Source organism: Eulemur rufifrons, chromosome 7, assembly GCF_041146395.1.
Source record: "Eulemur rufifrons isolate Redbay chromosome 7, OSU_ERuf_1, whole genome shotgun sequence".
NCBI lineage: Eukaryota > Metazoa > Chordata > Mammalia > Primates > Lemuridae > Eulemur > Eulemur rufifrons.
In genome coordinates, this window is record NC_090989.1 from 168,880,264 (window position 1) to 168,908,091 (window position 27,828).

The window sequence follows — 27,828 nt, forward strand, 5'->3', positions numbered from 1 at the left end:
GTTAATTTAATGCCATAGCCTGATTTTTTAAGATATATGTGGTTTTCTAGCTTTGATTAGGTACATCCTTGTCCTCAAGGAACTCTCTTACCCATGTAGCACAACCCAGGGCTCAGGCTGGCCCTTCCAATGTGGTTCCCTCTGCCTTGGGAGCCCCACGGGGACAGCAGATGTGTCCCCCTTGCTCCCCAGCATCTTACATGGCTCCACATCCATTTTCCACAAATATTTGTTGAATTAATGCAAATGCCTATTCTTTCACTGTGCACTGGAAAAAGACAGGAAGATGGTTTAAGTCCCCTTCTGGTAGATCACTCCCATCGAGGGGACAGAAAATGAACACAGAAAGGGTAACTTGGGATCATTTTCCTATCCTGCCTATGTGACTGCACTTATTGCACAATGACAGGTAGCAATTTGAAGATGACATAAGCAGAGCGTACCTTGTCTCATTTCCATTGAGTTATCTATATAATCAGTTTGGTTCAAGCTTGGCTATTGTCTGCTGCTGTTTCTCCTGGAGACTAATTTGGTGTTTGTTTTGTGCTGGTTTCTTTTTTGTTTGACTGCCTGACCAGTCACCCCTCTAAGCTCAATCAGTCTTTTGCAAACCGAACAAGCATATATGCTATGAAGAAGGAAGTTCAACAAAGGATAATTATATGCTAAACTCCAAATATTCCCCTTTATGCTGCAATGTTGTAGAGACAGATATTAACTCATTTGGTTTAGTATTTGTCTGCAAGTATATTTCCATGCTATGAAGTGTTGCATAATTGAACTGCTTCTAAAGCTTTCTAAACCTAGTCTGTCATACAGTTCTGATCATGTGGCCACCTCTTTCTTATGGTTTTTTTCATTACCTGTAATCTGGCTGGTAATGTTGAAGTATAAATATATTTATTATAGTAACAGTTACTGTGTTTTAACTGTTTATGATGGATCAAGCAGTAAGATGGCACTTTGCGTACATTATCTCTTAGAATCTTCTTACTAATCCCCTAGGGAGGTGGTATTATTGTTAATTTCATTATACAGGAAAAATAAAACCCATAGCACAGAAAAGTCAAGCAACTTACCCAAGGTCATGTTGCTACTATCTGGACGAGCTGTGGTTAAAAACTGGGTTTATCAGGCCTCAAAATCTGTGCTTAGAACAGCTATGCGCGCGCTCTCTCTCTCCTCTCTCTCTCTCTCTCTGTCTCACACACACACACACACACACACACACACACAGGCACACCAAGCAAAACCATTGAATGCTCTTTGCTGCTGTTCAGACTTATAACAAAAATCTAATTAAGAACAAGCATGAGATAGCATTTCACACCAAACTGAAGTTGGAAGCAAATTTAAAAGTCTGACAATACCAAGATTTCACAAGAATATTCAGGAGCCTCAGAACAGACCTCCCTTGCCCCTCTATAACCTTTTCTCACAACAGCTATTTAAACTGCAAGCAAATCATGTCTCTTTTCTGCAAAACTCTCCAGTGATTTCTTAGATGGAGGAGGTGGATTTAATGTCCCCAGTTCTTTACTCTTTTCTGTATTCTGTGTCCTTTGCCACATGACTTTGCAGTTCCTGCTAATAAAAGCAGGGTATATTTCTTCAGCCCGTGGCTTGGACATGCAACTTGCCCTTTAGCCAATGGGATATGAGCAGACATGAGTCCTGAAATGTGCTTGTGGGGTTGACTTTATCCTCTTGGCCTCCTCCTTTTGCCTAGAGAAGGATGTGCCTCTGCTAGCCAGTGTCCCAAGGAGAATGCTAGGCACAAGAGACAGACCTAAACTCAACCCAAAGCATGGAGCCAAACCAGGCTAGATCAGCTAAACCACACATTGCTCTTAAGGACTTTATTACTTGTGGCACAGCAAGCAGCATGAGCGTCATGTTCACATTGGTCCCCTTGCTTTCAAGTCCCATGAGGGCAATGCAGAGGAGCCCAGGTGAATGCTGTGCATGCAGAGGGTTTGCATCATATCTGAGGAACCTTGATCTCAAGGAACCCAAATGTCTTATAATGAGCTATAAGCCTGCCTGAACTTTGCTCCAGAGGAGAAATTAGCTTTATTATACCTAGAGAGTAAACCGAACTTCCTACCATGGCTCATGGTAGGAACTTCCTACCCTGCAGGCTCTGGCCCCGACCTCCTTTGCAGTCTAATCACCCACCACACTTCCCCTTTCAGCTCTTGTCACATTGATCTTTCAGTCCCTTCTCGCCGTGCTCCTTGCCACAGAGACTCTGCATATGCTGTTCCCTCTACCTGGAGCATTCTTCTCTCCTTTATTATCTATTTTATTCTGATCCATTCCGCATATTGCTTTTCATGGAGCCCTTCCTCAGGGAAGTCTGATTAGATCAAATGACCCCCGTAGGTGCTCCCAAAGACCTGTGGGCCTTTCATGGCTCTTATTGCATTTACAATTTTATACTAATGTGTGTATTCACTTGATTAATATGTCTCCATATGAACCAGTAAATTCCATGAGGGCAAGGCATTGGCCTGTGTCTGAGTATATCCTCCATAATTATCTGTAAGATAAATGGATTTGGTGTACCCAAGGCTTTTTAGAGTGTCTGACACCTAGTAAGATTCCAGTGGTGGATGCTAAGTTTACAACATACAGTAGAAAGTAAGAAGGGAGAGGAGGATAGTTTTATTTTAGAGCCCTTTTGGTACCAAGTGATAATACTGTTTGCCTGTATACTTACTTCCCACAGATGTGTGGATCTACGAGACAGCACAAATGGATGGACTGAAGGATTTGCATTAGTAATAACAGGATCTCCAACCAGAGAAGCATGAGGTGAGACAGACACAGTGATTAGGGCAACCCGTGTATGTTCCGAGGCATTTTCCAGAAGAGGGCTCACATTCTCGATGGCAAAATTTAGAAAAGCTAGAAGACCTTCGAGGAAACACAAAATTTTACTTTTTTTAATAAGAATTTCTGAAAGCCTTCCAAATCTCTTTTGTATTTTAAAATCACAAAGGAAATGTGCAATAAATATTTAAAGGTTCTTTTTTTATTAAAAGCTTTGGAAATCAGGTGAGTTGGCTTGGTAGAGTCATTAAGAACTGTGAAGGATCTGAGAACTTACCCCAACGTGCAAGCTAACAAGTTAACCTACCACAATTTCACAGAGGCTGGCAGAAGACACAGGACTTCTGGGTCAGAGATAAAGGACTTTATTACTCATGGCACAGCAACCAGCATGAGCTTCATGTTCACATCCATTCCCCTTGTTCCTCAAGCCCCACAGGAGCAACATAGAGAGGCCCAAGCGGATGCTGTGCATGCTCTGGTTTGCATTTGTATCACATTTGAGGAACCCTGAGCTTAGAGAACCCAAATCTTTTAAAATGAGTAGTAAACCTGCCTGATGTTTGCCCTGGAGGGAGAAAATACCTTTATTATACTGAATGGTAAAGAAACTATCCTCTGCACCAGAGGGAGACAATATCTCTACTACAACTTACATGTCCTTGAAAAAATACTCCAGGACAAATGCAGCCAGTGCCTCTGCTCGTAAGATGTGCAAAAGCACAAGAGACTCATGGAGAACTGTCTCCCAGCAAGGGTTGGTCATTTTTTCTTCTTTTCAAATTTTTAAAAATATGTGTAGCAAATGCTCAGTGCCTTGCCCGTATTCCCGCATACTCACCTCTGCATGAGGAAGGCTACTTACTGAGAATAACTACACCTCTGCCGAGAACACCTACAACTCTGCTGGGGAGCAGCTTGACCTGCACAAAGGACAAGCCAGAGTGCCAGAGAGTTCAGGCCCCTGGAAGCTGCCTTCAACCAATGGCCAACAGGGATGTGGTGGTTAAACACATCAACTTCCTCACTCTTCAGTGTGGGCCACACTGAGATGCGCCTCTACATTGGGTCCCTGAGTTCTCCAGTGGAATGGAGCTCTGGTTGTTCCCACCGCTAATGTGCTTGCTAACACACCCTTTCCCCATTGCCTTTCATTCGTTGTCTCACTTCCTTATCCCCCTACTGGTTTTTCCTGGGATCGCCTCCCAAATAAATTACCTTAGTTGCACTTGAACCCTTCTCCTGGGGTCTGCTTCCAAGAGAATCCTAAATAAGGCAATGTGATACAAATATTTTTGCAATGATTATACAAGCAAACATAAAGAATATTGCACTGGCCATTCCCAGTAAGAGCAGAGCACCAGGGAAATCAGACATCTCCCAGTTCATTGGGATTGACGCTGAAGTCTGGGAAAGCCTCCGGTCCTGCCACAGCCGGTCCCTGCTCACTGCTCTGGCCTCACCTCCTGTACTCCCCTTTTCACACACTCTGTCCAAGTATCCTGAACTTCTTTCCATCTCTCTAGCCCACCTCTAGACAATTATATATATCGTTTCTAAAGCATTTTTCACTTTCTAAAATTCTACTTATCCTTCATTTGCCCCTTAGACATCACTTTCTTCAGAAAGCCTCCCCTGGCCTGACTGGGCTTGCTTACATATTCCTTCCCAGTGGTTGCATGTTACCCCATTATGACATTTGACACATTGCATTGTCATTGCCTTTCACCTATGTGACTCCCCAGGGAACCATAAACTCTAACTGCAAGGAACGTGTTTATTTTGATAACTGAATAAGAGAAATCATACTTCCCTGATGGAAGTATGATAACTTCCATCGTTAGCATCATACGTATCTATTGGATAAATGAATAATAAATAATATTGATGACCATTCATAGGACATTCTCTCACACAGATTTTTCCATTTAATTCTCACAACCACCCTGGGGTGAGGGCTACTATTAAGATCACTTCCATTTTGCACAAGAGAAAACTGAGGCAGAGAAATGCCAAACGTTACACAGATAACCAATGGTACAATCAGGATTTGAACCTAAAACTTGCTAGATATAAATCACATGTTCTTAACTGATTGAGATGATTTCATGATTCAGAGTGAATTTCTTTGGGGTGAAAATGGGAAAACGCAAATGTCCTCATAATGTCAAAATTTGAGAAGCCCCTCACCCAGCTGAGCAATAGCTCTGGGGAGGAAGGAGAGGAACCACATAAGGAATGGACGTTTGAATGTAGCAGACTTGGATTCAGATCCCAAATCTGCCTCTTGCCAGCCACATGAGCAGTTGTGCGAGCAACTCACCTTCCCTGAAGCTAGAAGTCAACTGTCACCTGTTAAGAAGTCTCTTTGGCTAAACCAGGTGGGGAACCAATCATTGTTATTTAAGAGAGAAAAGATTTATTAATAGATTATTGGCCATAATTTTTAATAAAGATTTGCCATTCACTCTCATAGAAAATGTAAGATTTCTTTTTATATCAATTCATTATATGTTTTGTTTTTTTGTTTGTTTGTTTGTTTGTTTTGAGACAGAGTCTCTGTTGCCTGGGCTAGAGTGAGTGCTGTGGCATAAGCCTAGCTCACAGCAACCTCAAACTCCTGGGCTCAAGCAATCCTCCTGCCTCAGCTTCCTGAGTAGCTGGGACTACAGGCACGCGCCACCATGCCAGCTAATTTTCTCTCTATATTTTTAGTTGTCCAGCTAATTTCTTTCTATTTTTAGTAGAGACGGGGTCTTGCACTTGCTCAGGCTGGTCTCGAACTCCTGAGCTCAAATGATCCTCCCACCTCCGCCTCCCAGAGTACTGGGATTACAGGCGTGAGCCACTGTGCCCGGCCCCCATTATATGTTTTATTAGACATGATACATGATATGTGGGTGAAAATAGTTCCCTAAATGACATTATTCCATCCAACTCTGTCTAACCCTGTGGTGTCAGGAAATCACTCAATGCTCAAAGTCACAGTGCATTCAGAGACGAAAAGTCATTATACGCCCTACCGAGCTGGTCTACTTTGATTCTATTTTTCTCTCTTCTCTTCTTTCTTTCTGTCTTATTTGTCATCTCGTCCCCTTAATTTCCATGGAGTCTTTTCTTTATAGTGAAGATTTTAGCTAAGGGAGACTAAGGCTGGACTCTCAGAACTTCTTTGGAAAAAGCAAAGATTAAGATAGTGCCTTGAGGGCCAGGCATGGTGGCTCATGCCTATAATCCCAGCACTTTGGGAGCCTGAGGCAGGCTCCCTTGAGGCCAGGAGTTTGAGCCCGGCTTCAGCAATAGTGAGACCTCTTCTCTATTAAAAAAAAAAAAAAAAAAAAAGATAGTGTCCTGAATTCAGTCCTATTGCCTCTTCATTCTCAAATTAAAACTTCTGTTCCAATTTAGTTGGTCAAGTTTTTATTGAGTGCTATGGTAGCCCAAGTATTAGGCAGGACCTAAGAAGTACACAAAGACTTAAGAAATACGCAAGAGCCTCATACCTGCTTCGCTCCCACTCCAGGTGCACTCGATCCAGTAAGTGTGATGTGTTCAGGAAAGAGGAGTGAGGCAGACACCCGCAGTGCTGCACCCACATCCCTTCTGTTCTCACCATTCCAGGGCACACAGGCCCAGCTTCCACTTGTCAGCACCTGCACCTCTTTGCCTGTGTTGCCCTCTAACACTGAAGTATTAATACTAGTGAATTAGTGCGTCTTTTTTTTTTTTTTTTGGCCTCCATCCAAGGGTCCTTTTCTGACTCTCCCTAACTTCATGCATCTATCTCTGAGGATGGCTGCAAGCCTCTTTCCAGTCAGATATTTTCACCATCCTCTTCGCTGAATCAACAAATTCTCTTCCACTTCCAAATGTGTGCTTTAGGTCACACCCAGCCTTTCTGTTTAAGAAATGATCTCAAAGTCTCTGAATCATAAGATTTATAAATGGATATTTTTAATTTCTGCTCATTGATTTCCTTCCAGAACCACATTTCAAAACCTTATTCACAACTTTTTCGTGAATGTCTGAAATTGACATTCTACGAGGGGTATATGTCTCTGTTGGGGATGAAAGATGATGGTTATTTAGCAAAGAAATGACACTCGGGGGTTCTGATAGAATAATGTTCTCCCCTAAAGTTGTCCGGTTCCTAATCCCCAAAACCTGTGAATGTGTTATCTTACGTGGCAAAGGGGACTTTGCAAGTGTGACTAAGGTAGGGATTTTGAGATGGGGAGAATACCCTGGGTTTTGTCCTAATATGATCACAATTGTTCTTAAAAGTGAAAGAGGGAGGCAGACAAAGAGAGTCAGAGGAGATGTAAACAATGATCAAAAAGATGTGATGTCGATGGCTTTTAAAATGGAGAAAGGGGGCCACAAGCCAAGGCATGTGGGCTGCTTCTAGAAGCCGGAAAAGGTGAGAAAACAGATTCACCCCTAGAGCCTCTGGAAGGAACACAGCCCTGCCTACACCTTGATGTTAGCCCAGTGTGACTCATGTCAGACCTCTAACCACAGAAACTATAAGACAAATCCATGCTGTTTTAAGGCACCACCAAGCTTGCAGTAACCTGTTATAACAGCAAAAGAAAATTAATACAAGGGTGATTTAGATTATGTAAGAAAATATCAATAAGCACATTTTACATGAGTAAGCTTCCCATGGTGAAGTTGACAATGTGCTGAAACTGAACTCAGATAACATCACTCCTTTTCTATCGAACGTCTTTTGTTCTTTTGAGTAGATGCCCAGTAATGCACTCGAACGTTTATAGCAGCACAATTCACAACTGCAAAGATGCGGAAACAACCCAAGTGCTTATCAATACATGAGTGGGTTAATAAAATGTGGTATATGTATACCATGAAGTTCTACTCAGCCACAAAAAACGATGGTGATATAGCACCTCTCATATTATCCTGGATAGAGCTGGAACACATTCTACTAAGTGCAGTATCACAAGAATGGAAAAACAAGCACCGCATGTACTCACCATCAAATTGGTATTAACTGACCAACACGTAAGTGCACATATAGGAATAACATTCATCAGGTGTCAGGCAGATGGGAGGGGGGAGGAGGGGATGGGTATATACACACCTAATGGGTGCAGTGCGCATAGTCTGGGGGATGGACATGCTTGAAACTCTGACTCGGGTGGGGCAAAGTCAATATATGTAACCTAAACATTTGTACCCCCATAATATGCTGAAATAAAATTTTTTTTTTTTTTTGAGACAGAGTCTCACTCTGTTGCCCAGGCTAGAGTGAGTGCCGTGGCGTCAGCCTAGCTCACAGCAACCTCAAACTCCTGAGCTAAAGCGATCCTCCTGTCTCAGCCTCCCGAGTAGCTGGGACTACAGGCATGCACCACCATGCCCGGCTAATTTTTTTCTATATATATTTTTAGCTGTCCATATCATTTCTTTCTATTTTTAGTAGAGATGGGGTCTCGCTCTTGCTCAAGCTGGTCTCGAACTCCTGAGCTCAAACGATCCGCCCACCTCGGCCTCCCAGAGTGCTAGGATTACAGGCGTGAGCCACCGCGCCCGGCCTGAAATAAAAAATTTTAAAAAAATCACTCCCTTTCTCAAAATCCTCTAACACTGTCTCATCTCATGTGGAACAAAAAGCCAAGTTCCTATGCTGGCCTCCAGATCCCACGTGGTGGGTCTTTCTTCACCTGTCTGGCCTCATGTGCTACCACTCTTGCCCTCCTTCCCTCTGTTCCAGCTGCAAGAACCTTTCTGTTGCTTGAACATTTCAGGCAGGTTCTGCCTCAGAACCTTTGCCACTATCATCCTCCGTGTCTGAAATGCATATTCCCTGGGTATGTGCGTGACTCACTCATTTCCTTTAGGTCTCTGATCTAATGTCATCGTATCAGAGAGGTCTTCCAGGCCAGGCCAAATAACATATCCCACCTCTGCAGGAACTTCCTACTTCTTAAAATTTCATGTATTATTTGTTATCTTTTGCCTCTTCCCCATCCTTCTCCCACCTCAAATACAAGTTTCGTGAAATGGGGGACTGGACTATCATCTGTTTGTTCCCTGTTGTGTGCTCAGTACCAAGAACAGTGTCTGTCCATAGTAGGCACTTGGTAAATATTTGTTGAATGAATAAGTGAATAAATGAATGAATAAAATGGTTACTTTGCTAATTGAAGTAGATCAATTAGTTCCTATTGACCTATTGGTCAAGTCCTCATTATTTTGTGACACTGAACCCACTTGAAAACTTGCAACTACATGTCATTTCATTGGTTCAGATTTTCTATTCAATTCTCCCCATTGGGCCATGTCAACTATGGTTTATTTTTGCATTTGATGATGCCTGGTTGCCATTGCATTAAACAATGAATTTATTTTAGGTTTTTCTTCAATTTATTTTTATGTGCTGAGAAACTTGAGAATAACTTGGTTTTCCACTAAAGGTATATCCTGAAAAACAGCTCAATACCTGGAACATATGATAATCTCCAGAAAAGAGGATAATAATTTTCAGAGCCTATCCACCTCATCCACCTAACTGCTATTTAAATAAATTCAGTCGGCATTTTATTATTCCAGAATGGTTACATAATGAACTCTCCATTTTCTGAAATTAAGTCAATAAGTCTAAGAAGGATAAAAATGATGGTGGGCCCATAGCTGGATCATAGGGAGAAATCGTGAAAAAATACTTAACACTATGTTAAAATGCTGGCAATGTGACTTTCTAGAACAATGGAGATTGAGAGGCTACATCTTCGTACCCAAGGACAAGAGAACATTTGAAAAACCTAGTTGAATGCCATTAATGGAGATTGCAAAATAATGCCTGCCGGCTGGGTGTTAGGCATCAGGGGGCAGCAGGGATTGAGGTAAAACTGAGAGCTTGTTCCCACTTAACAGGAGCGGCCACTACTCAGCCTACGTAGGAATGTGGGCTATGTTGCCAGATCCTCTTATTTTTTAATGAGGACCCTGAAATGGAGATTTTTATGTGAAATCTGATATTCAAAACATCTTATAGGCCAAACACATCTAAGAGTCTCCAGTTTGTGACTCCAGGTTCAAGATAAAAAATATATATATATATTTACCTGAACACCAAAAAAGCAAAATATAACAAATTAAATTGAAATAAAGTATTTCTTAGACTTCATTAGAGCCTTACTTTAGTAGATGCCCCAACCTCTGAGTTGATGTGATCAATTCACCAGTTGTTTCAATTTCAAAAGACTGAGATATATATACATATATGACACAGAAGCAGTAATTTACTCAAGTAGAGTATTCCATACAGTTAAGAAAAAATCTGTCTAAAGAATTTCTAGGACTATAGAATAGCTCTGTCCAATATGTAATTTAAAATTTTCTGTTAGCCACATTTTTAAAAAGTAGATGGAAATAATTTTAACATTATATTGATTTAACCCAATGTAATCAAAATATTATCATTTCAACAATAATCAACATTTTTAAATGCTAGTAAAATATCTTATATTCTTTTATCCATGCAAATCTTTGAGTCCGGTTATGTATTTTATGCTTATAGCACAACTCAATTCAGACTAGCCACGTTCAAGTACTTGCTGATCATCTGTGGTTAGTGGTTACTATATTAGACAACACAGATATAGAAGTTTGTTGTTGGTTTTGCAGATGTTACCACTTATTTTTATTGGAAATACAAAATCTAATCATGCCTAACCAAGTTTGAGATCATAGCAGAGAGGGATTTTTTTCTTTCAGTTTTAAGATAGCTATCATTTATTCTTAGTATTAAACCTATTTTGCTTGATTTTTTGTTGGCAGTAATGACAATTTGGCTCTTTCCCATTTCTAGAAGCTCCTGATTCTAAAGCAAATGGTTGAACTCATTAAATGAGTTATTTTATGAAATCAATTCATGCAATAATCACCAAAAAATCACTTAAACCAATATTTTATTATTATGCATCCAAACTTTGGATGATTCATTTTTAAATTTGGGGGCTTGATTTTTTTTGGTATAAATGTAATTTAAATCTACATATTCTTCCTCAGCTCTGCTGCTCCACCACTTCCACTCCAGAAAAACATCACTGTTAAATCTTTGGTATATATTATTCCAGAACTTTCTATGCCTGTTTGCATGTGGATATAGGTATATTTTTAAAAGAAATCTTGTGTTCATAGTTTTAGGACATCCTATCTCCACTCTACAGTGTATCACAGATTACCTTTTAGTTTGCACTTCAGAACATGAAGACCTGCCTCTTCATAACACCAATACTCATAGTATGTACCGAGTACCATTTATTTAATCCTCTACTGATGGACATATAGATCGCCTCTAGTTTTGGGGGGTTTTGGGGGTTTTGGGGGTTTTGGGTTTTTTTGGTTTCTTTTTTTTTTTTTGAGACAGGGTCTCACTCTGTTGCCCTGGCTAGAGTGCAGTGGCATCACCATAGCTCACTGTAACCTTGAACTCCTGGGCTCTAGCAATCCTCCTGCCTCAGCCTCCCGTGTAGCTGAGACTACAGGCACACACCATCACACCCAGCTAATTTTTCTATTTTTTGTAGAGATGGGGTCTCTCTCTTGCTCAGGCTGGTCTCGAACTCCTGGCCTCAATCAATCCTCCCACCTTGGCCTCCCAAATTGCTGGGATTACAGGTGTGAGTCACAACGCCCAGCCCTAGTTTTTGCTACTATAAATAAAGCTACATATATCTTTATATCATTGTGTATGTCTGTAGGATAGTTTCCAAAGGTGGCATGCTGGCTCTGAGACTGAAGATTTCAGACACTGGTAGATATTGCCAAATTGCCCTCCAAAGAACTTGCTCTGATTCCCACTCACATCAACTGCATCTGAGAGGACATTTTGATGGAAATGTCAGCTTTCCAATGTGGTACAGATGCAGAGTACTTGACGACTTCAAAGACCAACACTGAGAAGTTACTAAAACGAGTAAAAACAAACCAAGTGGTAGACTACCAAATAATTATTTCAAAGATATATGAGTCCACAGTTAAAAATACTAACCTGGGGCAGCAGCCAACACAAAAAGCAAATGAAAAAGAGACATCATTTACTTGGAAGCCTCTTGCATCTTCAGAGACACTTTGCTCCAGCTGGTGCCTTTGCTGACTTCTAGTGAGTTCACTCCCTTGGGAAGGAGTCCTTTCAGGAGAAACATCCTGTCTCTAGGCACCGTATACACACTTCCCCATGACACAGTTCTCCTGAGTGATCTGTAAAGTGACACCTTCTTCTCTCTAAAGGGCAAAAGCTCCAGCTAGGGGATTTGCTTGAGCCAAGTGAAAAAACAAAAACCCAAATCCTATTCCCCCACACGCAAGGGTTTTACACATCCTGGTAAATCTGGGGTGGTCACTAACTCTGATTGGTGAGGACTCTTCAGGAAACTCATTTATTTTAAAAAAGATTCCATTTAATGATGACTCCAAGTCACTAACGTTACTGTCTGCCCTTCTCCGTGTGTTTACCACGCCGTGACTTGGAATCAAAACCCAGAATCTCAGCTTACCAAGTTTGCAGAGGGTTTACAAGTTGCTAGGCGAGGTTAGTATGCAACCAGATAGCAAGAAGATGCAAAACAGTCTACTATTTGGCCAAGAGCCAATTGAATGCTAGTGATTAAGTTTAATTTAAAGCTTGCTTTTACATAGGGTGAATGTTGAGAATAAAGGGAAAAAAATGCATTAAAGCTTGCGGGTGGCAGGGAATCAGCTTTAGCATCACTGATGGGAGAGATCTGGCTGAACAGAGAGTTAACATAAAAAAATGGAGGCAGCAAATTGGTGACTGACAGGCTAAATAATGGCCTGCAGATCACATTTTTAAATGAACGAGAGGCTTCTTAAAGATTTAAAGTTAAATAATATTTGATTAGCCCAGCACTCTATAGTTTACCACAATTCCCACCCCTCCCTATTATACCCCACCGACTGCTTCTTACATTTCCCTGCCTGGCTCCTTTGAACATTCACGTTTGCAATCTCTGACTTAGAGGTTCCAATCAATTGCCATCTCACTAGGAGTCAACTGTTGTCATGGTTACCTAAATAGGATTATGCAATCTCAGACATGTCCAATGGAAGGATAATGTTGAGAACAAGGGAGATGGTGTTTTGACCAGACACCCTGCTTGGGCTGGCTTTTTGCCTTTTCAGAGGAACATGTACAAATATCCAGGGAGTGATCTCATAGGGATAGCTCCATGCCATATCCTGTGAAAGATGGTTGAAAAGAAAAGTAGACTTATGGGGGACTCCTGAGTTGGTGCCCTTCTCTCTAGCTCTGCTGCCTGCTGCTTAGTTAAGCCGCTATAGTCTTACACTTAGAACCCAGTTCATGTCAGTATTACACTTCCTAAATATTTCCTAAATCTATCCATGTCTATCTCACTCCTCCTAACCATCACCATTTCTACCCTGGACCAATTGCCTATGTAATGACTTTTCAACAGCCACAATTTTTCTTCTCCAGTGTATTTTCCAAGCTGCACACAGCAATGTTTTTCAAACACATGCATCACTGTGCCCTCCCTTGTTGCTTCTGTTCCCACCGCACTGGTCCTCTTCCTGCCCTCAAACATGCCTAGTTCACACTCATCTCCAAATTTTTGATCATGTAGTTTTTCCATCTTTGAAATACCTCTCCCAGATAGCAGCATAGTTTGTTTCCTTTTCATCATTAAATGTCTCACCCTATATGTCACTTCTTTAAGAGGTCTTTCTCAGTCACTTTCTACCATGTTTTCCTACTTTTTTCATAGTGTTCTTTCAATGCCTGAAACAGTTTATCTATGTGTTAACATGTTTAGTGTCTGGCCTCCACTAGAATGGTAATTCCCAGGCAAGGATTCTAGTCATTTTCTTCACTTCTAGTTATTTTCGTCATTTCTAGTGCTGAATCCCACTTCCCAAAATAAATATGTATGGACTAGCTCCTTAAAAACCCTCACTAACTTCCTGCTGCTCTGAAGATCAAGACCAAAATCGTTAATTTGGTCCATAGGACTCAGCAAGTTTGGCCCTACATACCTCTCCAGCTTATCATATACATCCATCTCTTTGTTCCAACCACCCTGGCCTTCTCACAGATTTTCAAAGACAATTGGACTTCTTCCATCTCACGACTTTGGTACTTGCTGTTCCATCTGCCTGGAACACACAGACCTTCACACGATTGTGTCTTTTTCTTGTTTAGCTCTCAGGAGCAATGACTTCATCAAGCAGGCTTTCCTGACCCCCCCTTATAAAGTGGCTCGGTCACTCTATCCTACCATTCTCTTTTATTTTCTTAATAGCATTTACTACTAGCTAAAATTAATTTTTTATTTTCTTGTTTGCCTTCAGCCTCTCCCACAGCACTTTTAGTTAGATTAGTCTGGAGATTTTGTGTGTGTTGTTCATTTCGGTATCCCTAGTGTCTGGGGTAGTGCCGAGCAACCACGAGGCATCCAAATATTTGTTGAATAACTGAATGACTAAAACAACCCCAGGAGGTAACAGTTATGACTTCCATTTTACAAATAAGAAAATGGAGGTTCAGAGACATTTTGCCACCTGGCCAAAGACCCGTAGCTTATAAGGGATAGAGCTAGAATTGAAATTCAAACCCAGCTTAAAATTGGTGTCTGTGCCCTAACACTTTTCCCCTATCCCACTCTTTCTAGTTCCATCATCCGCTTCAGGACTTTTGGGAACCTACACATATTGTCACAGAAGTCAAAACAGCAAATGTTTCAACTTATTGCAAATACATATATACAGAGACTCACACACACACAGAGACGTGCAAACATAGACACACGCACACACACGCACAAATAAAACAACAGCTTTCTTTCCTTACATAAAATTAATCCCATTTATCGAGATATTTGGCTGAATACAACAGAATTAAGACAGCAAAACCAATAATTGCCTGAAAAATATTGGCCTGTGGTTAAAGAAGATGCTCATTCATGTATTCATTAATTTAAGCACCTCTTATTTATTGTGCTCTGGGGATTCCAACAGATGAGGAAGAACAGACCAGGTAGGAGCACACAGACACGTGGCCACGGCGCGTCAGGTATGGTATATTTCAGTGGTTCTCAACGTGTGGGACAGAGGAGCATCGGCACCTACTCTCCTTGGATGCTCCCTAAAATACAGATTCCTGGGTCTCATTTCCTGCTAAAGCACAATTTCTATTTCATAAAACTATGGCTTGAGCACTATTAGTATTCTCATTTCAGAGATAAGAAAACATGCACAGGGAGGTTAAATGAATTGACGAAGTTCACCCAGCTGGGCTGCAACAAGAACATAGGGGTAATTCCCAAACCCACTCCCTTAACCCCTCAAGGTCATACACTTCATTCTTGACCATTTTAAAGCTCTTTCCCCCAGCACCGGAACGCACAAGACCCTCATTACTACCAGTGTGTGGTCTGCAGGCCTGCGTCATCAGGATCACCTGTGAGTTTGTTAGAAGTACAAATCCTTGAATCCCACCCCACATGTACTGGAAAATCTGCATTTTAACAAGATCCCCAAGCAATTCATGTGCACTAGGAAGTTTGAGAAGCATGCATCAGATTACTGATGAATACAAACACAGAAAGCAGGGTAATTCTTGCATCTCCCAACATCTTTTGAGAGGAGTTTTCCTTCTTAAGCACCCAGTTATTTCAGACTGAACAACTGCTAGTGCCAATTGAGAGTGACGGAAATAAATCCTAGTGTCTCCTGCCACCTTGTGGTGAGAAGTTCCAACCCAGGCAGAATTCGTTCTCCAACAAATAAATGGGGCAATATTGGAAGGGAGGGGTGGGCCAGGTCCTCAACTTTTTCAGCAATGTACTTTGAGAGACTACTACAAAATTCCAAGATACAATGAAATAGCCCTTGGGGTACATTTTGAGATGTCCAAACAACAACTGGTCTTTTCATGTGTGTCTCATAGGATAGAGAGTGCATTCAGCAGCTCTAATTAAGAGAGCTAACAAGTACAGTCTCTGTTGATCAACAGATCACTGGCATTCCTATAGGTTCTTTCCCCTTTGGAATTCAAACATGCACATCTGAACGTAGTGGTCAATTGGTGTGTGGGTGTTTTTTTTGCTCATCTAAATGGCAATGGTTAGACAATCAGATCACTATTTCAGCATTTGCCTTGTCCAAGAATCTACAAAGTGTTCCACAAAGTAGCATGGAATTTCAGACAGCTCTGTCAAATGCATCATTGGTGACCTCTGTGAAGCTGTAGGCAGGGCCAGTCCCACAAATGATGTCTCTAACACCTGGAAGGGAATAAGGAAAACACTCCAAAAATTTCCTACATATGTTACCCCAAACAGCCTAGACCTTGACAGTGCACTCAGTAACTGGGTGATTTTGCCGTGCAGTCTGTAAGCTCAAGAGCTGAGCAAAAGAAATCCAAAACAGCTACTACAGGTGAAGTTGACGGCAATGGCCCGCCCTCAGCTGTATATACCAGAACCCTTCAAGGTTGCCTATGGGAAAGTTGGCCAGTGTCGAAGATTCCAGCAACTGAAAAAGAAAAATGGCTCATTCAAAAGGAAAGGAATTGAAAGGTAGGTAATGGGGACTCAATTTTCTTTTCCATTGTCTGAGGGTTTTTGGATTTCGCATTAAACAAAATTCACTGTGACAATTAGAAAAACTAGCATCTCTTTTTAAACATTACATTTAGAAATGAATACTCTATATGGATTGGGCAGGGGTGGAGGGACTTACTGCTTTGGATCAGGAAATATAGTGCCATAGTGGAAGCCTCGTGTTATGATGAGAAAAGTCTTAATTGTAACAGAGAAAACCTTTCCTTTCCACCCGAATTTGAGTTTTAATGTGGCATATGAGACTAAACTAAGTACTAGGTTAACATTTCAGTGTCAGAATTTTAGACATCCCACACCCCAGGCAAATACTATTATTTTGAAAATTCCTTAGTACATTCTTCAAAATAAGTCCACAATCAATGCCTTTTTTTCCCTGTCCCAGCAATTTTGGCTGTGGAAATATGTACTAATCATATTTCACTTATATGCACACTCTTTTTTTGGGCTGGTCAAGTGACATGAGCACACTCTTTAATGTAACATTAAAACTGTCTTAGATCAATGATAAAGCCATAAAGACAAGTATGAAACATTCAAAACATAATACATTTTAATTTGGAAAGTCAGCATGGCTTGATTTACTTTTCAATTTCTTTAGGCTTTTCTCTTATCAGGTCCATGAGCTAAAGCTTGGACATGGAGAAGTGAGGTGTTTTCACGGGGCTTGAGGCATCAAAGACCAAAATTCTGAACTTCCGTGGACAAAATGAAATACTATGGAGATCTCTACTTTCAATAAGAAATAGGCACTCAAGGCTGGGTGTGGTGGCTCATGCCTGTAATCTGAGCACTCTGGGAGGCCGAGGTGGGAGGATTGCTTTAGCTCAGGAGTTGGAGACCAGCCTGAGCAAGAGATGCCCTTCACTCTACCCGGGGTGACAGAGGGAGACTCTGTCCAAAGAAGAAAGGAAAGAAAGGAAGGAAGGGAAGGAGGGAGGGAGGGAAGAAGGAAGGAAGGAAGGAACGAAGGAAGGAAGGAAGGGAGGGAGGGAGGGAGGGAGGGGGAGGGGCTCAAGAGGGTAAGCAGTACAACCAAATAAATTCAGTACTAAAAAAAATATTTAGGCTTAAGAAGGAAAGGGTTCTTCTCATACCAGAAATTAGAGCAGTTCTATTGCTAGGCCCAGGAGCAAAATCACCTTTGTTAATCATGTTATAAGCAGATCAGGGATGAGGGTGAGGAGGATGGGAGTGGGAGACAAATTCTAGAGATTCAGAGACTGCTAAGAGCTGGACTCTTTACCTGAGGGGTTACATGGATGGCTTTTGGGATTTCTAAACCTCCTGAAATTATATTTCTATTGTTTTGTGTGAGTCTATGTGTGTGTGTGTGTGTGTTTATAGTAGTAGAAATTATTTTAAAAATTAAAATTATTAAAAGAGTCTCAGAGGGGTCCATGGGAGATTAATTCTAACTCATAAATTGTCTCTGGGCAAATTAGAAAATGGTGCTCCTTCCTCAGGACACTGGCACTAAAGAACACTTTACTGCCATCTGCCAGAAAATTATTGCAATAACTGTACACAACTCTAAGGACTAAATGTGAATAGCACCCCCTGGATGTTGTGTGTGCAGTTTGCAGAACTCTGTCCTTGGTCCCAGAAGGGAGTCTGCTAGCCCACCTTTAGTGTGTGCTCCCTCCTTGCCTTTTACATTTTCCCCACACAGATCTGATCCACGTGGTAATAAAAGCATCATTTATTGAATGCCTTATTAGGTTCCAAACAGAAATTATTTCCTTTTATTCTCACAATTCTGAGAAGAGTATAACCATTTTCGAAGAAGAAAACCAAAGCTTATAGAGGTTAAATAACATGCCCATGGTCACACAGTTAGGAATTGTGGTTCTGAGTTGAATCAAGACCATTTAACTCGAGTGCCTGGGCTCTCACTGAGCTATTTCCCATGTATAATTAATTACAGAGAAAGCTAAATGATTTAGGTTCAGTTTAGAACAGTGTTTTCCTGGAGGGTAGTACACGTGCTACTGGGTTGTACAGGAAATATTTTAGACAGCACATAAAGAGAAGTTTTAATAGTTATGCATTTATTTTACTCCATATTAGAAAGAAATATATTACAAATGTAATATAACATAGCAGCATAATATAGTATAAAACCTGAGGTTTCATGCAGAGAATTGAAGATTTATGGTCACACAAAACCTATACACAAATGTTTGTAGCAGCTTCATTCATAATAGGTCCAAACTGGAAACAACCCAAATGTCCTTCAATGTGTGAATGATTAAACAAAATGCGGTACATCTATATCATGGCATATTACTCAGCAATAAAAAGAAATAAACTACCAATACACACGACCTGGGAAAATATACAGAGGATTATGCTGAGTAAAAAAAGCAAATTCCCAAATATTACATACTATTTCATTACATTTATATAATATTCTTGAAAGGACATAAATTATGCAAATAGAGGACAAATTAGTGGTTTTCAAGGTTAAGAAGGTGGGAGAAAGTGGGAAGTGAGTGCGGCTATAAAACATGAGGGACCCTGGTGGTTCTGGAAATGTTCTTGTTCTGCATCTTGATTGTATCGATGTCAATATTCTGGGTGTGACAATGTATTGCAGTTTTGCAAGATGTTACCATTTGGGGAAAGTGGGTGAGTAGAATACACAGAATCTCCTTGTGTTATTTTTTACATGTTCATGGAAATCTCTAATGATCTCAAAATTAAAATTTTAATTAAAAAAAACCCTAGGATGTCATGGATATTATTGTCTTGGATGAAACTAGGAGAAACTAGTTAATTGAGGAAGAATATTAGGTAAATAATTGTATCATGGTATGAGTGATATTCATTCTAGCATAGAGATTAACAACACAGATCTTGGGAGAGATCAGCTGGACATAAATTATTTAATCTCTTCAAGCTTTAATTTCCTCATGTGTTTTTACACATGGAGATGACAGTGTAAGGATTAAATTATATAATACACATGAAAGCATTGAGAGGAAAGTTTAGCACTTTTAACACAGAGAAATCTATCAGGAAATGTTTCTATTTTTGTTACTAAAGTATGCCAAAGTTATGAAGATGGTACATATACTTACTACACATGAGTTTATATAATAGTATGTTATCTAAATGCGTGTTCTATGTAAATGCAGTATTTATCGGGCCTTGGGGGCTATATTCCTTATTGACTACCCTCGCAAACTCTCTCATCTCTCATGATTTTAGCTTCAGAACTGCCAAATCCAGCAAAAACCCTCTCAAACTATCATTGAAATAAGATTGCCAATTTGCCAATATGAGATAATGAATTTTACAGTCACAGACCTGGATTAAAATCTGCATTCTACCCTTAGTCAATTAATTAATTTAACCTATGTCTCAGTTTACTCATTAGTAAAATAAAGACACTAATATAACGTGCCTATTATATTACTGTGATAAAACGAAATAGTGGCCAGATTGCACTTACTACAATCTGGTGACAAAACACAAAGTAGTTGCTACGGCTTTATTCCTCCGTGATTTGATTCTTGATCTTTAATTTCATTTTTTGGAATTGTATAATTTGTTCACATTTGAAGTTTACGTTTTAATAATTTAAATTATTCACATATCATTAAATTATTCCCTTTTAACTTTTCAATTTCTTTAATGCAATTATGTTTATTTTGTTTAGATGGCATAGAGCTGTGTCTACCAACTTAGTAAAACAAAATGTATTGGTCCCCAAAGAGGAATCATCCAGCGATAGTGACATGGGATTTCATGAAAGTCAGCAAAATCAGAAAAAGAATTTGAAGAAGAAAATGAAGACTGCTTTTGGGAGAATGCTGTCGTACAAACACAGAAGCAAGCCAGCAACTGCCAGCAAAGAGGGCTCCGCTAATCAGAAAGAAGCCCTCCTCTCAAACACGCAGAGCCTTCTTCCTAGAATTGTTAAGGAGCTTCCGTCTCCAAAGTTATTTACCAAACCAAAAATGAGAAAGCTCACAGAGAATGGTAATCAAAGGCAATTTATCATTGTGTTGAGGCTAAGAGGAATAGTGAAATTAGGATGGATTTTCTTGCTACCCAAAGTATGGCATCTCTTAGAAGCTTGTCTGAAATGCAGAAACTCAGGCCTCACCCAGGTCTACTGAGTCAGATTCTGCACATTAGCAAGATCCTATGTTGACTCATATGTATATACCTTTTGAGAAGCAATGGATTGGATTGACTTTGAGGTTCTCCCAGTCCAATTAATCAATCAGCGGTCTGATCAGTGTGAAGTTACTTTTAATTTAAACATATAGGCATACATATACGTATGTATGTGTGTATATAGATACACATATGTATATATTAGAAAATCAAACTAGAGTAGGATTTTTTTGTTTCGTTTCTGGAGAAAGTAGTGATGCAGACTTTCAAATGGCTACCTCTAACAGTGGAGGGTGTAGTAAGAATTAAATGAGCAAAATTTATGATCGGTAAGTCAGAAAGGATGTTTGATTTTTTTATTGTGTCAACTTTCTATGGACTGTGTGGAAGAATCAACATTTGAACTGTGAACTTTAAGTCTGTTTTGCAATATAGAAATGCTGTTGTTCAGGGTCCTATGAGTTATGACTAACAATACCACCAACGTTTGCACTCTCCTCTGTAGCTTTTTTTTTTAATTAGTAGACTTCATTTTTAGAGCAGTTTTAGGGTAGTAAATACAGTAGTCAATAGAGTAGTAATTAGTATAGAGTAGTAAACAGAACAGACATAGTTCCTGCCCTCATGGAGTTAAAGCATAGAGAGACTTTCACACATTATGCAAATAATTATTTCTGATGCAAAATTAGAAGTAGAGGGTGCTATGGAAACAAATCATGGGTGCTCTAACTTCAGGGGAGGGGGCTCAGGAAAGGCCTCTCTGAGGAAGGGACAACCAGATCGAGATCTGAAGGATGGCTAAGAGTTAGACAAGGAAAGCATGGGGAGAACAGTTTCTCAGGGAGAACGGAGAGCATGTTCAAGTCCCAATACCAAGAGAGCACCTGGCATAATTAAGAAGTGAAAGAAATCCAGGGGAGGTTGAAGCAGAGAGAGCCAGAGAGAGGCCAGTGGAATGAAGTGATAAGGGTGTCATAGGCCACGTTAAGAATTTTTAAGTTTCTCCTAAAGGTGATTAGAAACCACTGAAGCTAGGGATTTATATAACCTGATTTCCATTTTTAAAGCATAGCTGTGACTGCAGAGTAGAGACTGGATTGGAGAAAGGTAAGAGCAGACATAGGGAGAAGGATAAACAGGCTCCTACATTCATTCAGGCAAGGGATGACATTAGTCGTGGCAGTGGGGATGGAGAGATAAAGGGTGAAGTAAACCTAGGCCGAAGTTGTAAGATATGGGGAAGAGCTGGACAGCAGAGGGTGGGGGAGAGGGAAGGGTTTCCGGGTTGAGCACCTGCTTTGAAGGTGGAGGCACCACTCACTGAGGGTAGGAACAAAGAACCTGATTGAAAAGGAAGTCATAAGCTGTGGTGAGACTTGCTGACTTGAGGTTGTTACCAAATAGCCAAGTGGAGGTGTCAAGTAGGCTAAGTATTTATTGAAGTCTGAGGCTCCCTGAGAAGCCCCTGTCAAGGGACCTTAAGCAGGACAAGGTGGCTTTATTTATTTATTTATTTTTCTTTTGTAACCCCAGCTAATGACTGAAGGACAAGGTGATTTTAGGTGCTGCACACAGCATGAAGTGATACTGAACACACAGCGAATTGCAAATATTTTTTCCTGAATGCCCTGTTGTCCTTTTGATTACATAAAGGAATATGTCTCATTTCATGCACCGCCCCCTTTTTAAGAAAAGGAGAGTAACCTAAAGTTTAGTTGCTGCAGAACATAACATAGTTTGTTTTTAGCATATTAATACTAATGCCTAATTATGATTCTGATTTTCAATTTATGGTAGAGTTTAAAGTCTCCTTTGTATATTTATTGAGTTAAGCATTGAATTGGAAATAAAGAAAAATGCTAAGGGATCCAAGGGTTTCATGGCCCTTGGATATGAAAAAAACCAGTAAGATAGTATGTGAATGACCGAGTCTTGAGCCACATTGCCAGGAGGATAGATTTAAACTTTGCTTCAATCAACAACACCTACTCAAGGGACAGCCTTGCTCATTAGAGGGTTATTTTTCTAATTCCACAATTGTTAAAGGGAAAACCAATGCAGGGCAAAACTTAAGTCTTGAAGAAAGAGAGGTATCCGCCTTGTCAAGACTGAGTTGGTGCCCACTGAGGTCATGACCATAATGAAAGACAAGTGTGTGTGAGGAGAAAGTGTAAGATTAGGAAAACCAAATCCAGTTTTTATTTTTCACCTCAAGGAAAAAAGCTGCTGAGGCAGCATGTGATGTTTTCTTTTCAGAATACTGTACATTTTTTTTTTACTAGGAAGAATATGTGGCTGAGCGTGGTGGCTCACACCTGTAATCCTAGCAGTCTAGGAAGCCAAGGAGGGAGGATAGCTTGAGACCAGCCTGGGCAACAGCAATACCCTATCTCTACTAAAAAAAAAAAAAAAAAAAGATAGAGAGAAAATTAGTTGGGTTGGTGGGTGCATGCACCTGTAGTCCCAGCTACTCAGGAGGCTGAGGCCGGAAGATCACTGAGCCCAGGAGTTTGAGGTTGCAGTGAGCAATGATGATGCCACTGCACTCTAGCCAGGGTGACAGAGTGAGACTCTGTCTCAAAAAAAAAAAAAAAAAGTTTATGATCATGATCCTTACAGGTTCTTCCCCTCCCCCTCTTTTTATAAGCGACTATACAACTTGATGTTGTAGAAGCAGAGACAGAGGAGATAACCCAAGGAAACACACTCCTCCGGGCCAGGAGGACCACCAAGCGGTTATCTGTGACATCTCTTCCTTCAGGACTGCAAAAGGTAAAACGCTAAAACAAACTTGCCTCTAAAGATGTACACAAAACTCAATGTATGGGGATTTTGCAAAAACCAAGTTCTCTCCTATTATAAATTGCCCATAATAAACCCTTTAAGTCTGCTGCTTGTGTTTCCTCTTCAAGAATTTAGGGCACAGAGAACAGGCTCTTTCCAGGTCAGATTCCTCTACTTCTCATCTCAAACTATTCAGCTTCTACTACAATCTGGGCAACAGTGGCGTTTGGAGCTTTATATTAACTTTCTCAACTGTTCAAATGTCAAGTTAGTACATTACCAATCTGGCCTATCTGAGCATGCCATGTGGAGAGGAATTCACTAGACCAACTCTGTCCGATGAACTTTTTGTGAGGATGCAAGTGTACATTGTCCAGAAGAGTAGCCATTAGACACATGTGGATTTTGAGACTCTGAAAAGTGGCTAGTGCAATTGAGGAACTAAATTTTAATCTTTCTTTTCATTAAAATTAAAATGTAAATAACCACATGCATAACATAGAAAGTGCAGAACTAGATGATCCAGGACTCTCTAGATCAAAGCTTTTACTTATCTGTAGGTATGTATGTTTGAACCTAAATTGCCCAGGCTGGGGTGTAATGGCCCAATAATAGCTCTCTGTAACCTTGAACTCCTGGGCTCAAGCAATCCTCCCACCTCAGCCTCCTAAGTAGCTGGGACTACCGGCACACGCCACCACGCCCAGTTAATCTTTTTTTCTTTTTTGTAGAGACAGGGTCTTCTCACTATGTTGCTCAGGCTGGTCTTGAATTCCTGGCCTCAAGTGATCCTCCTGCATTGGCCTCCCAAAGTGCTGGGATTACAAGTGTGTGCCACCATGCCTGGCCAAACTATTTTTAAAAAATAGAACCTCAAGCTATTATTATTTTAAATATAGTAAGCACTTACTTAAAGCTGACTATGTTCTAAGTGCTTTAGAAATACTAACTCAGGCCAGGCATGGTGGCATGTACCTATAGTCCCCAGCTACCTGGGAGCCTGAGGCAGGAGGATTGCTTGAGCTCAGGAGTTCAAGGTTACTGTGAGCTGTGATCATGCCACTGTACTTCAGCCTGAGTGACAGAGCAAGACCCTGTCTCTGAAAGAAAAAAAAAATCAACTCAGATAATCCTTACAACAGTCCTATAAGGTAGATAACGATATTACCCTTATTTTAGGGATGGCACAGAGAGGTTAAGTAATTTGCCTACATAAGTGACAAAGCCAAGCTTCAAACCCAGGAAGACCCGGGTCTAGAGTCCTTACTCTTAATTACAGTACTGATTGTACTGCCCAATTATACTGTTCAATATAGTAGTCAATAGCCACATGTGACTATATTAATTAAAATTAAATAAAATTAAAAGTTCAGTTCTCTAGTTGCACTAGCTATATTTCAAGTGGTCAATAATTACACGAAGCTAGTAGCTGTTGTAGTAGATGGCACAGATAGAGAACATTTCCATGTCTGCAGAAAGTTGTACTGAACAGTGCTGCTCTAGAACATCACTGTCACAGCGTACCAATGTTAGTTTTGAATTTTGCCTCTTGTGTGCTAGGTTCATATTTATTGTGCCCCTATTATGTGCTGGGCAATTTCTAGGTTTGGGCACTACAAGATGATCCAATGGACACAGTCATGCTTTTATGGAACTTACAGTCTAATAGAGGAGATAGACATTGAAACATGGTACAGCAGAGCAGTGGAGTTAACGGTAATCTTTTGAATAAAGGGCCCTGAGATGAGTGTACATCCATATGGGAAAAAAATGAAACTTGATACCTATCTCATACCATATACAAAAATTAATTCCAAAATTAGTCAGGCATGGTGGCGCATGCCTGTAGTCCCAGCTACTCGGGAGGCTGAGGCAGGAGGATCGCTTGAGCCCAGGAGTTTGAGGTTGCTGTGAGCTAGGCTGACGCCACGGCACTCACTCTAGCCTGGGCAACAGAGCGAGACTCTGTCTCAAAAAAAAAAAAAAAAAAAAAAATTAATTCCAATTGGGTTATAGATTTAAGTGGGTAAGGCAAAATCTTAAAACGTCTGGCAGACAATAAGAATATCTTCATGACTTCAGGACAGAGAAAGACTTCGTAGGACACAAATAGAACTGGCCATAAAGATAAAGATGGATAAATTTGGCTATAATTAAATAAAGAATTTCTGTTCATCAAAAGACATTAAATCAGAGGTTGTCAGCTGGCTATGGAAGTATTTTGTTTAGCCCTCAGAATGTTCTCAAAATATATTTTAATTAGTTATCCACATTTAAAAATTAGGATTATTTCAAAGAAAAACCTGGGTTTTCAACTTTATTTTGAAAAACTGGAAGATTTGGAAACACTAGGCCCACAATTCCTCATGGCAACAAGCAGGAGCTGCGAAGAGGTACCCTTTTCAGGAGTCATGTTCTCTCCAGTCCACACCAGCCCCAAATCGTCCTGTTTTACAAAACCTGCCTAGGCGTTGGACTTTACAATAGTTATACCCAACAAACACAGAAGAAACTTAGTAACTACCAAGCATGGTAGATGCTTAGCAGGAAAAAGTATTGGGTTTTAAGAGAGAGAAAAAAGAGGGGTCTTACTTTAGATGGATCAGGGAAGGTTCTGCAAGTGCATTTGAGCTGGGGCAAGCTGGCAGGGCAGCGGTGGTTCAGCATCCTCCATCTGTAAACTACTTCATCAGGTAGGACCCAGATGCTGTCCCACATTCTACTTTGTGTAGGTCTCACAATAGTCCTAGTGCTGATTATTAAGCACAAGCGGAAGGAAGAGTGAACTCAATAAGAGTAAAAAGGACATAGTAGCCAGGAGCCATGACCTAGGAATAGTTTCCTATAGCAACACTATTAGGACAGGTACTTGTAGCCAGTAAGCCAGAAACAATGGGAAAAGTATCAGGCATGGGGTGAAAAGAACTCAGAGCTTTCTTTTTATGTTTGGAGACATGGCTGCCATGAAAAATAAGGAAGTCTGCAGAAATGAGGCCAAATTACCAACTGGATCCAGTGATAATGAGCTTTCTGGGGCACTGGTCCACAACAGCCCCACACTCTCACTGTGCTCAGCCGCTGCAGAGGCAATTTCTTCTTCTTCCCCTTATGAATGACCTGCTTTTTTCCTGACGCTGTATATTCTTTCAGAGCCAGACAATCTCATTTCTCTGCACCCTATAGATATCTTCAAAGAGAGCTCTGGGCACAAAGGAGATACATGGGGCGTGGAGAATAATATGAATACGGTCTCCAACTCAATATTGTTATGTGGCAAATGTTCAATTTATAAGAGAATGTCCGAAGGGTGAGAATTCTTATTTAAGTGCCATCACAGAAATAATGTTGGTACTTCCTAATCTGATATGTTCTCTTACATTTTTATAATAGGTTCCATATTCACCAAAAAAGAGACCACACTTTCCAGCACTTAAAAAAAAGAAACATGGAATGGAAAACATCCTCCGAAAATCAGATTTGACAGTAGGAAAGCTTCAAATGCAGGTAGTGGACAAAGGCTTTTACTTTTGTGTCTCAGAAGCATAAAGAGTCAGGCTTAACTGAATGTATAGCCCTGCTAGACAGCATGGATGTGGAAAGAAATTAATGATTAGCATTAAGAAATAGTGGGAAGGTATTTTGAGAGTGGTTAAAGAAAGGATTGCTAAGGACACCTAGGATGATGCTGTGTGCTTAATAAATATTAAATGAATTCAATTAAAATGAAGGCATTTATATAGACTTCTTTTGAGAGGAAATGGGATCATCTTTACCACTGGGTGGTAAATGTATGTTTTCAAGCTCTGTTTGCTATGACTTGAATTAGAATACTTGGAGACTTGTAAAACATCCACCAATTCCTAAACTCATCTCTCAGGAAAAGCAACTATCCCTTTGGTTTTTGACAAGGTTTTCCAATACAGGGCTTCATTTCTTTGTATCTGTGTCATAGGTGGATGACCTTATAGAAACAGTGACTGATAAATCCATGAAGCTATTGGCCCAAAGACATGCAGAGCTGCAACAGTGTGAGTTTCTAGGGGATGAAATTCTTCAGTCTTCTAAACAGTTCCAGAGGATATCCAAGAGAACCATGAGGAAGTATAAATTGAAAAATGTGTGTTTCCCATTTACCTGTTGCTGCTTCTGATTTTGTTCCTGACTGCAAGAAAGTTATTTTCATAGAGATTCTAATCTTTTGGTACATAATGCTGAATAGACCTTTGCAGTGATTTAATCATGGCGGTGGGGCATTTTTCTAGGATAGTCTACCCAACAGTTCTGTAAAAAATAAAGATCTTTTTGAAAAATTGATTTTTAATTCTGAGTCAATATAAGCAAATTTTGTTTCATCATTCTTGCCAATAATGGAAAATAGAAACATTTGTCATGGCATAGCAATTCTGCAAAGAAATTTCTCCCATGACTTGCCATATGAAATTACAGGAAG

The 27,828-nt window shown here is 40.3% G+C and overlaps 1 protein-coding gene across 1 annotated transcript; it reads left to right on the top strand.

Annotated features, from left to right (window-relative positions):
* Positions 1–16,121: 16,121 nt before the first annotated feature.
* C7H3orf49 (chromosome 7 C3orf49 homolog) lies at positions 16,122–27,528 on the top strand. Its single transcript, XM_069472054.1, has 5 exons — positions 16,122–16,424; positions 20,131–20,453; positions 23,242–23,366; positions 26,769–26,882; positions 27,331–27,528. The coding sequence occupies exons 1-5, from the start codon at positions 16,300–16,302 to the stop codon at positions 27,526–27,528; spliced, it is 885 nt and encodes a 294-aa protein (XP_069328155.1). The 5' UTR covers positions 16,122–16,299.
* The last annotated feature ends 300 nt before the right edge of the window (positions 27,529–27,828 follow it).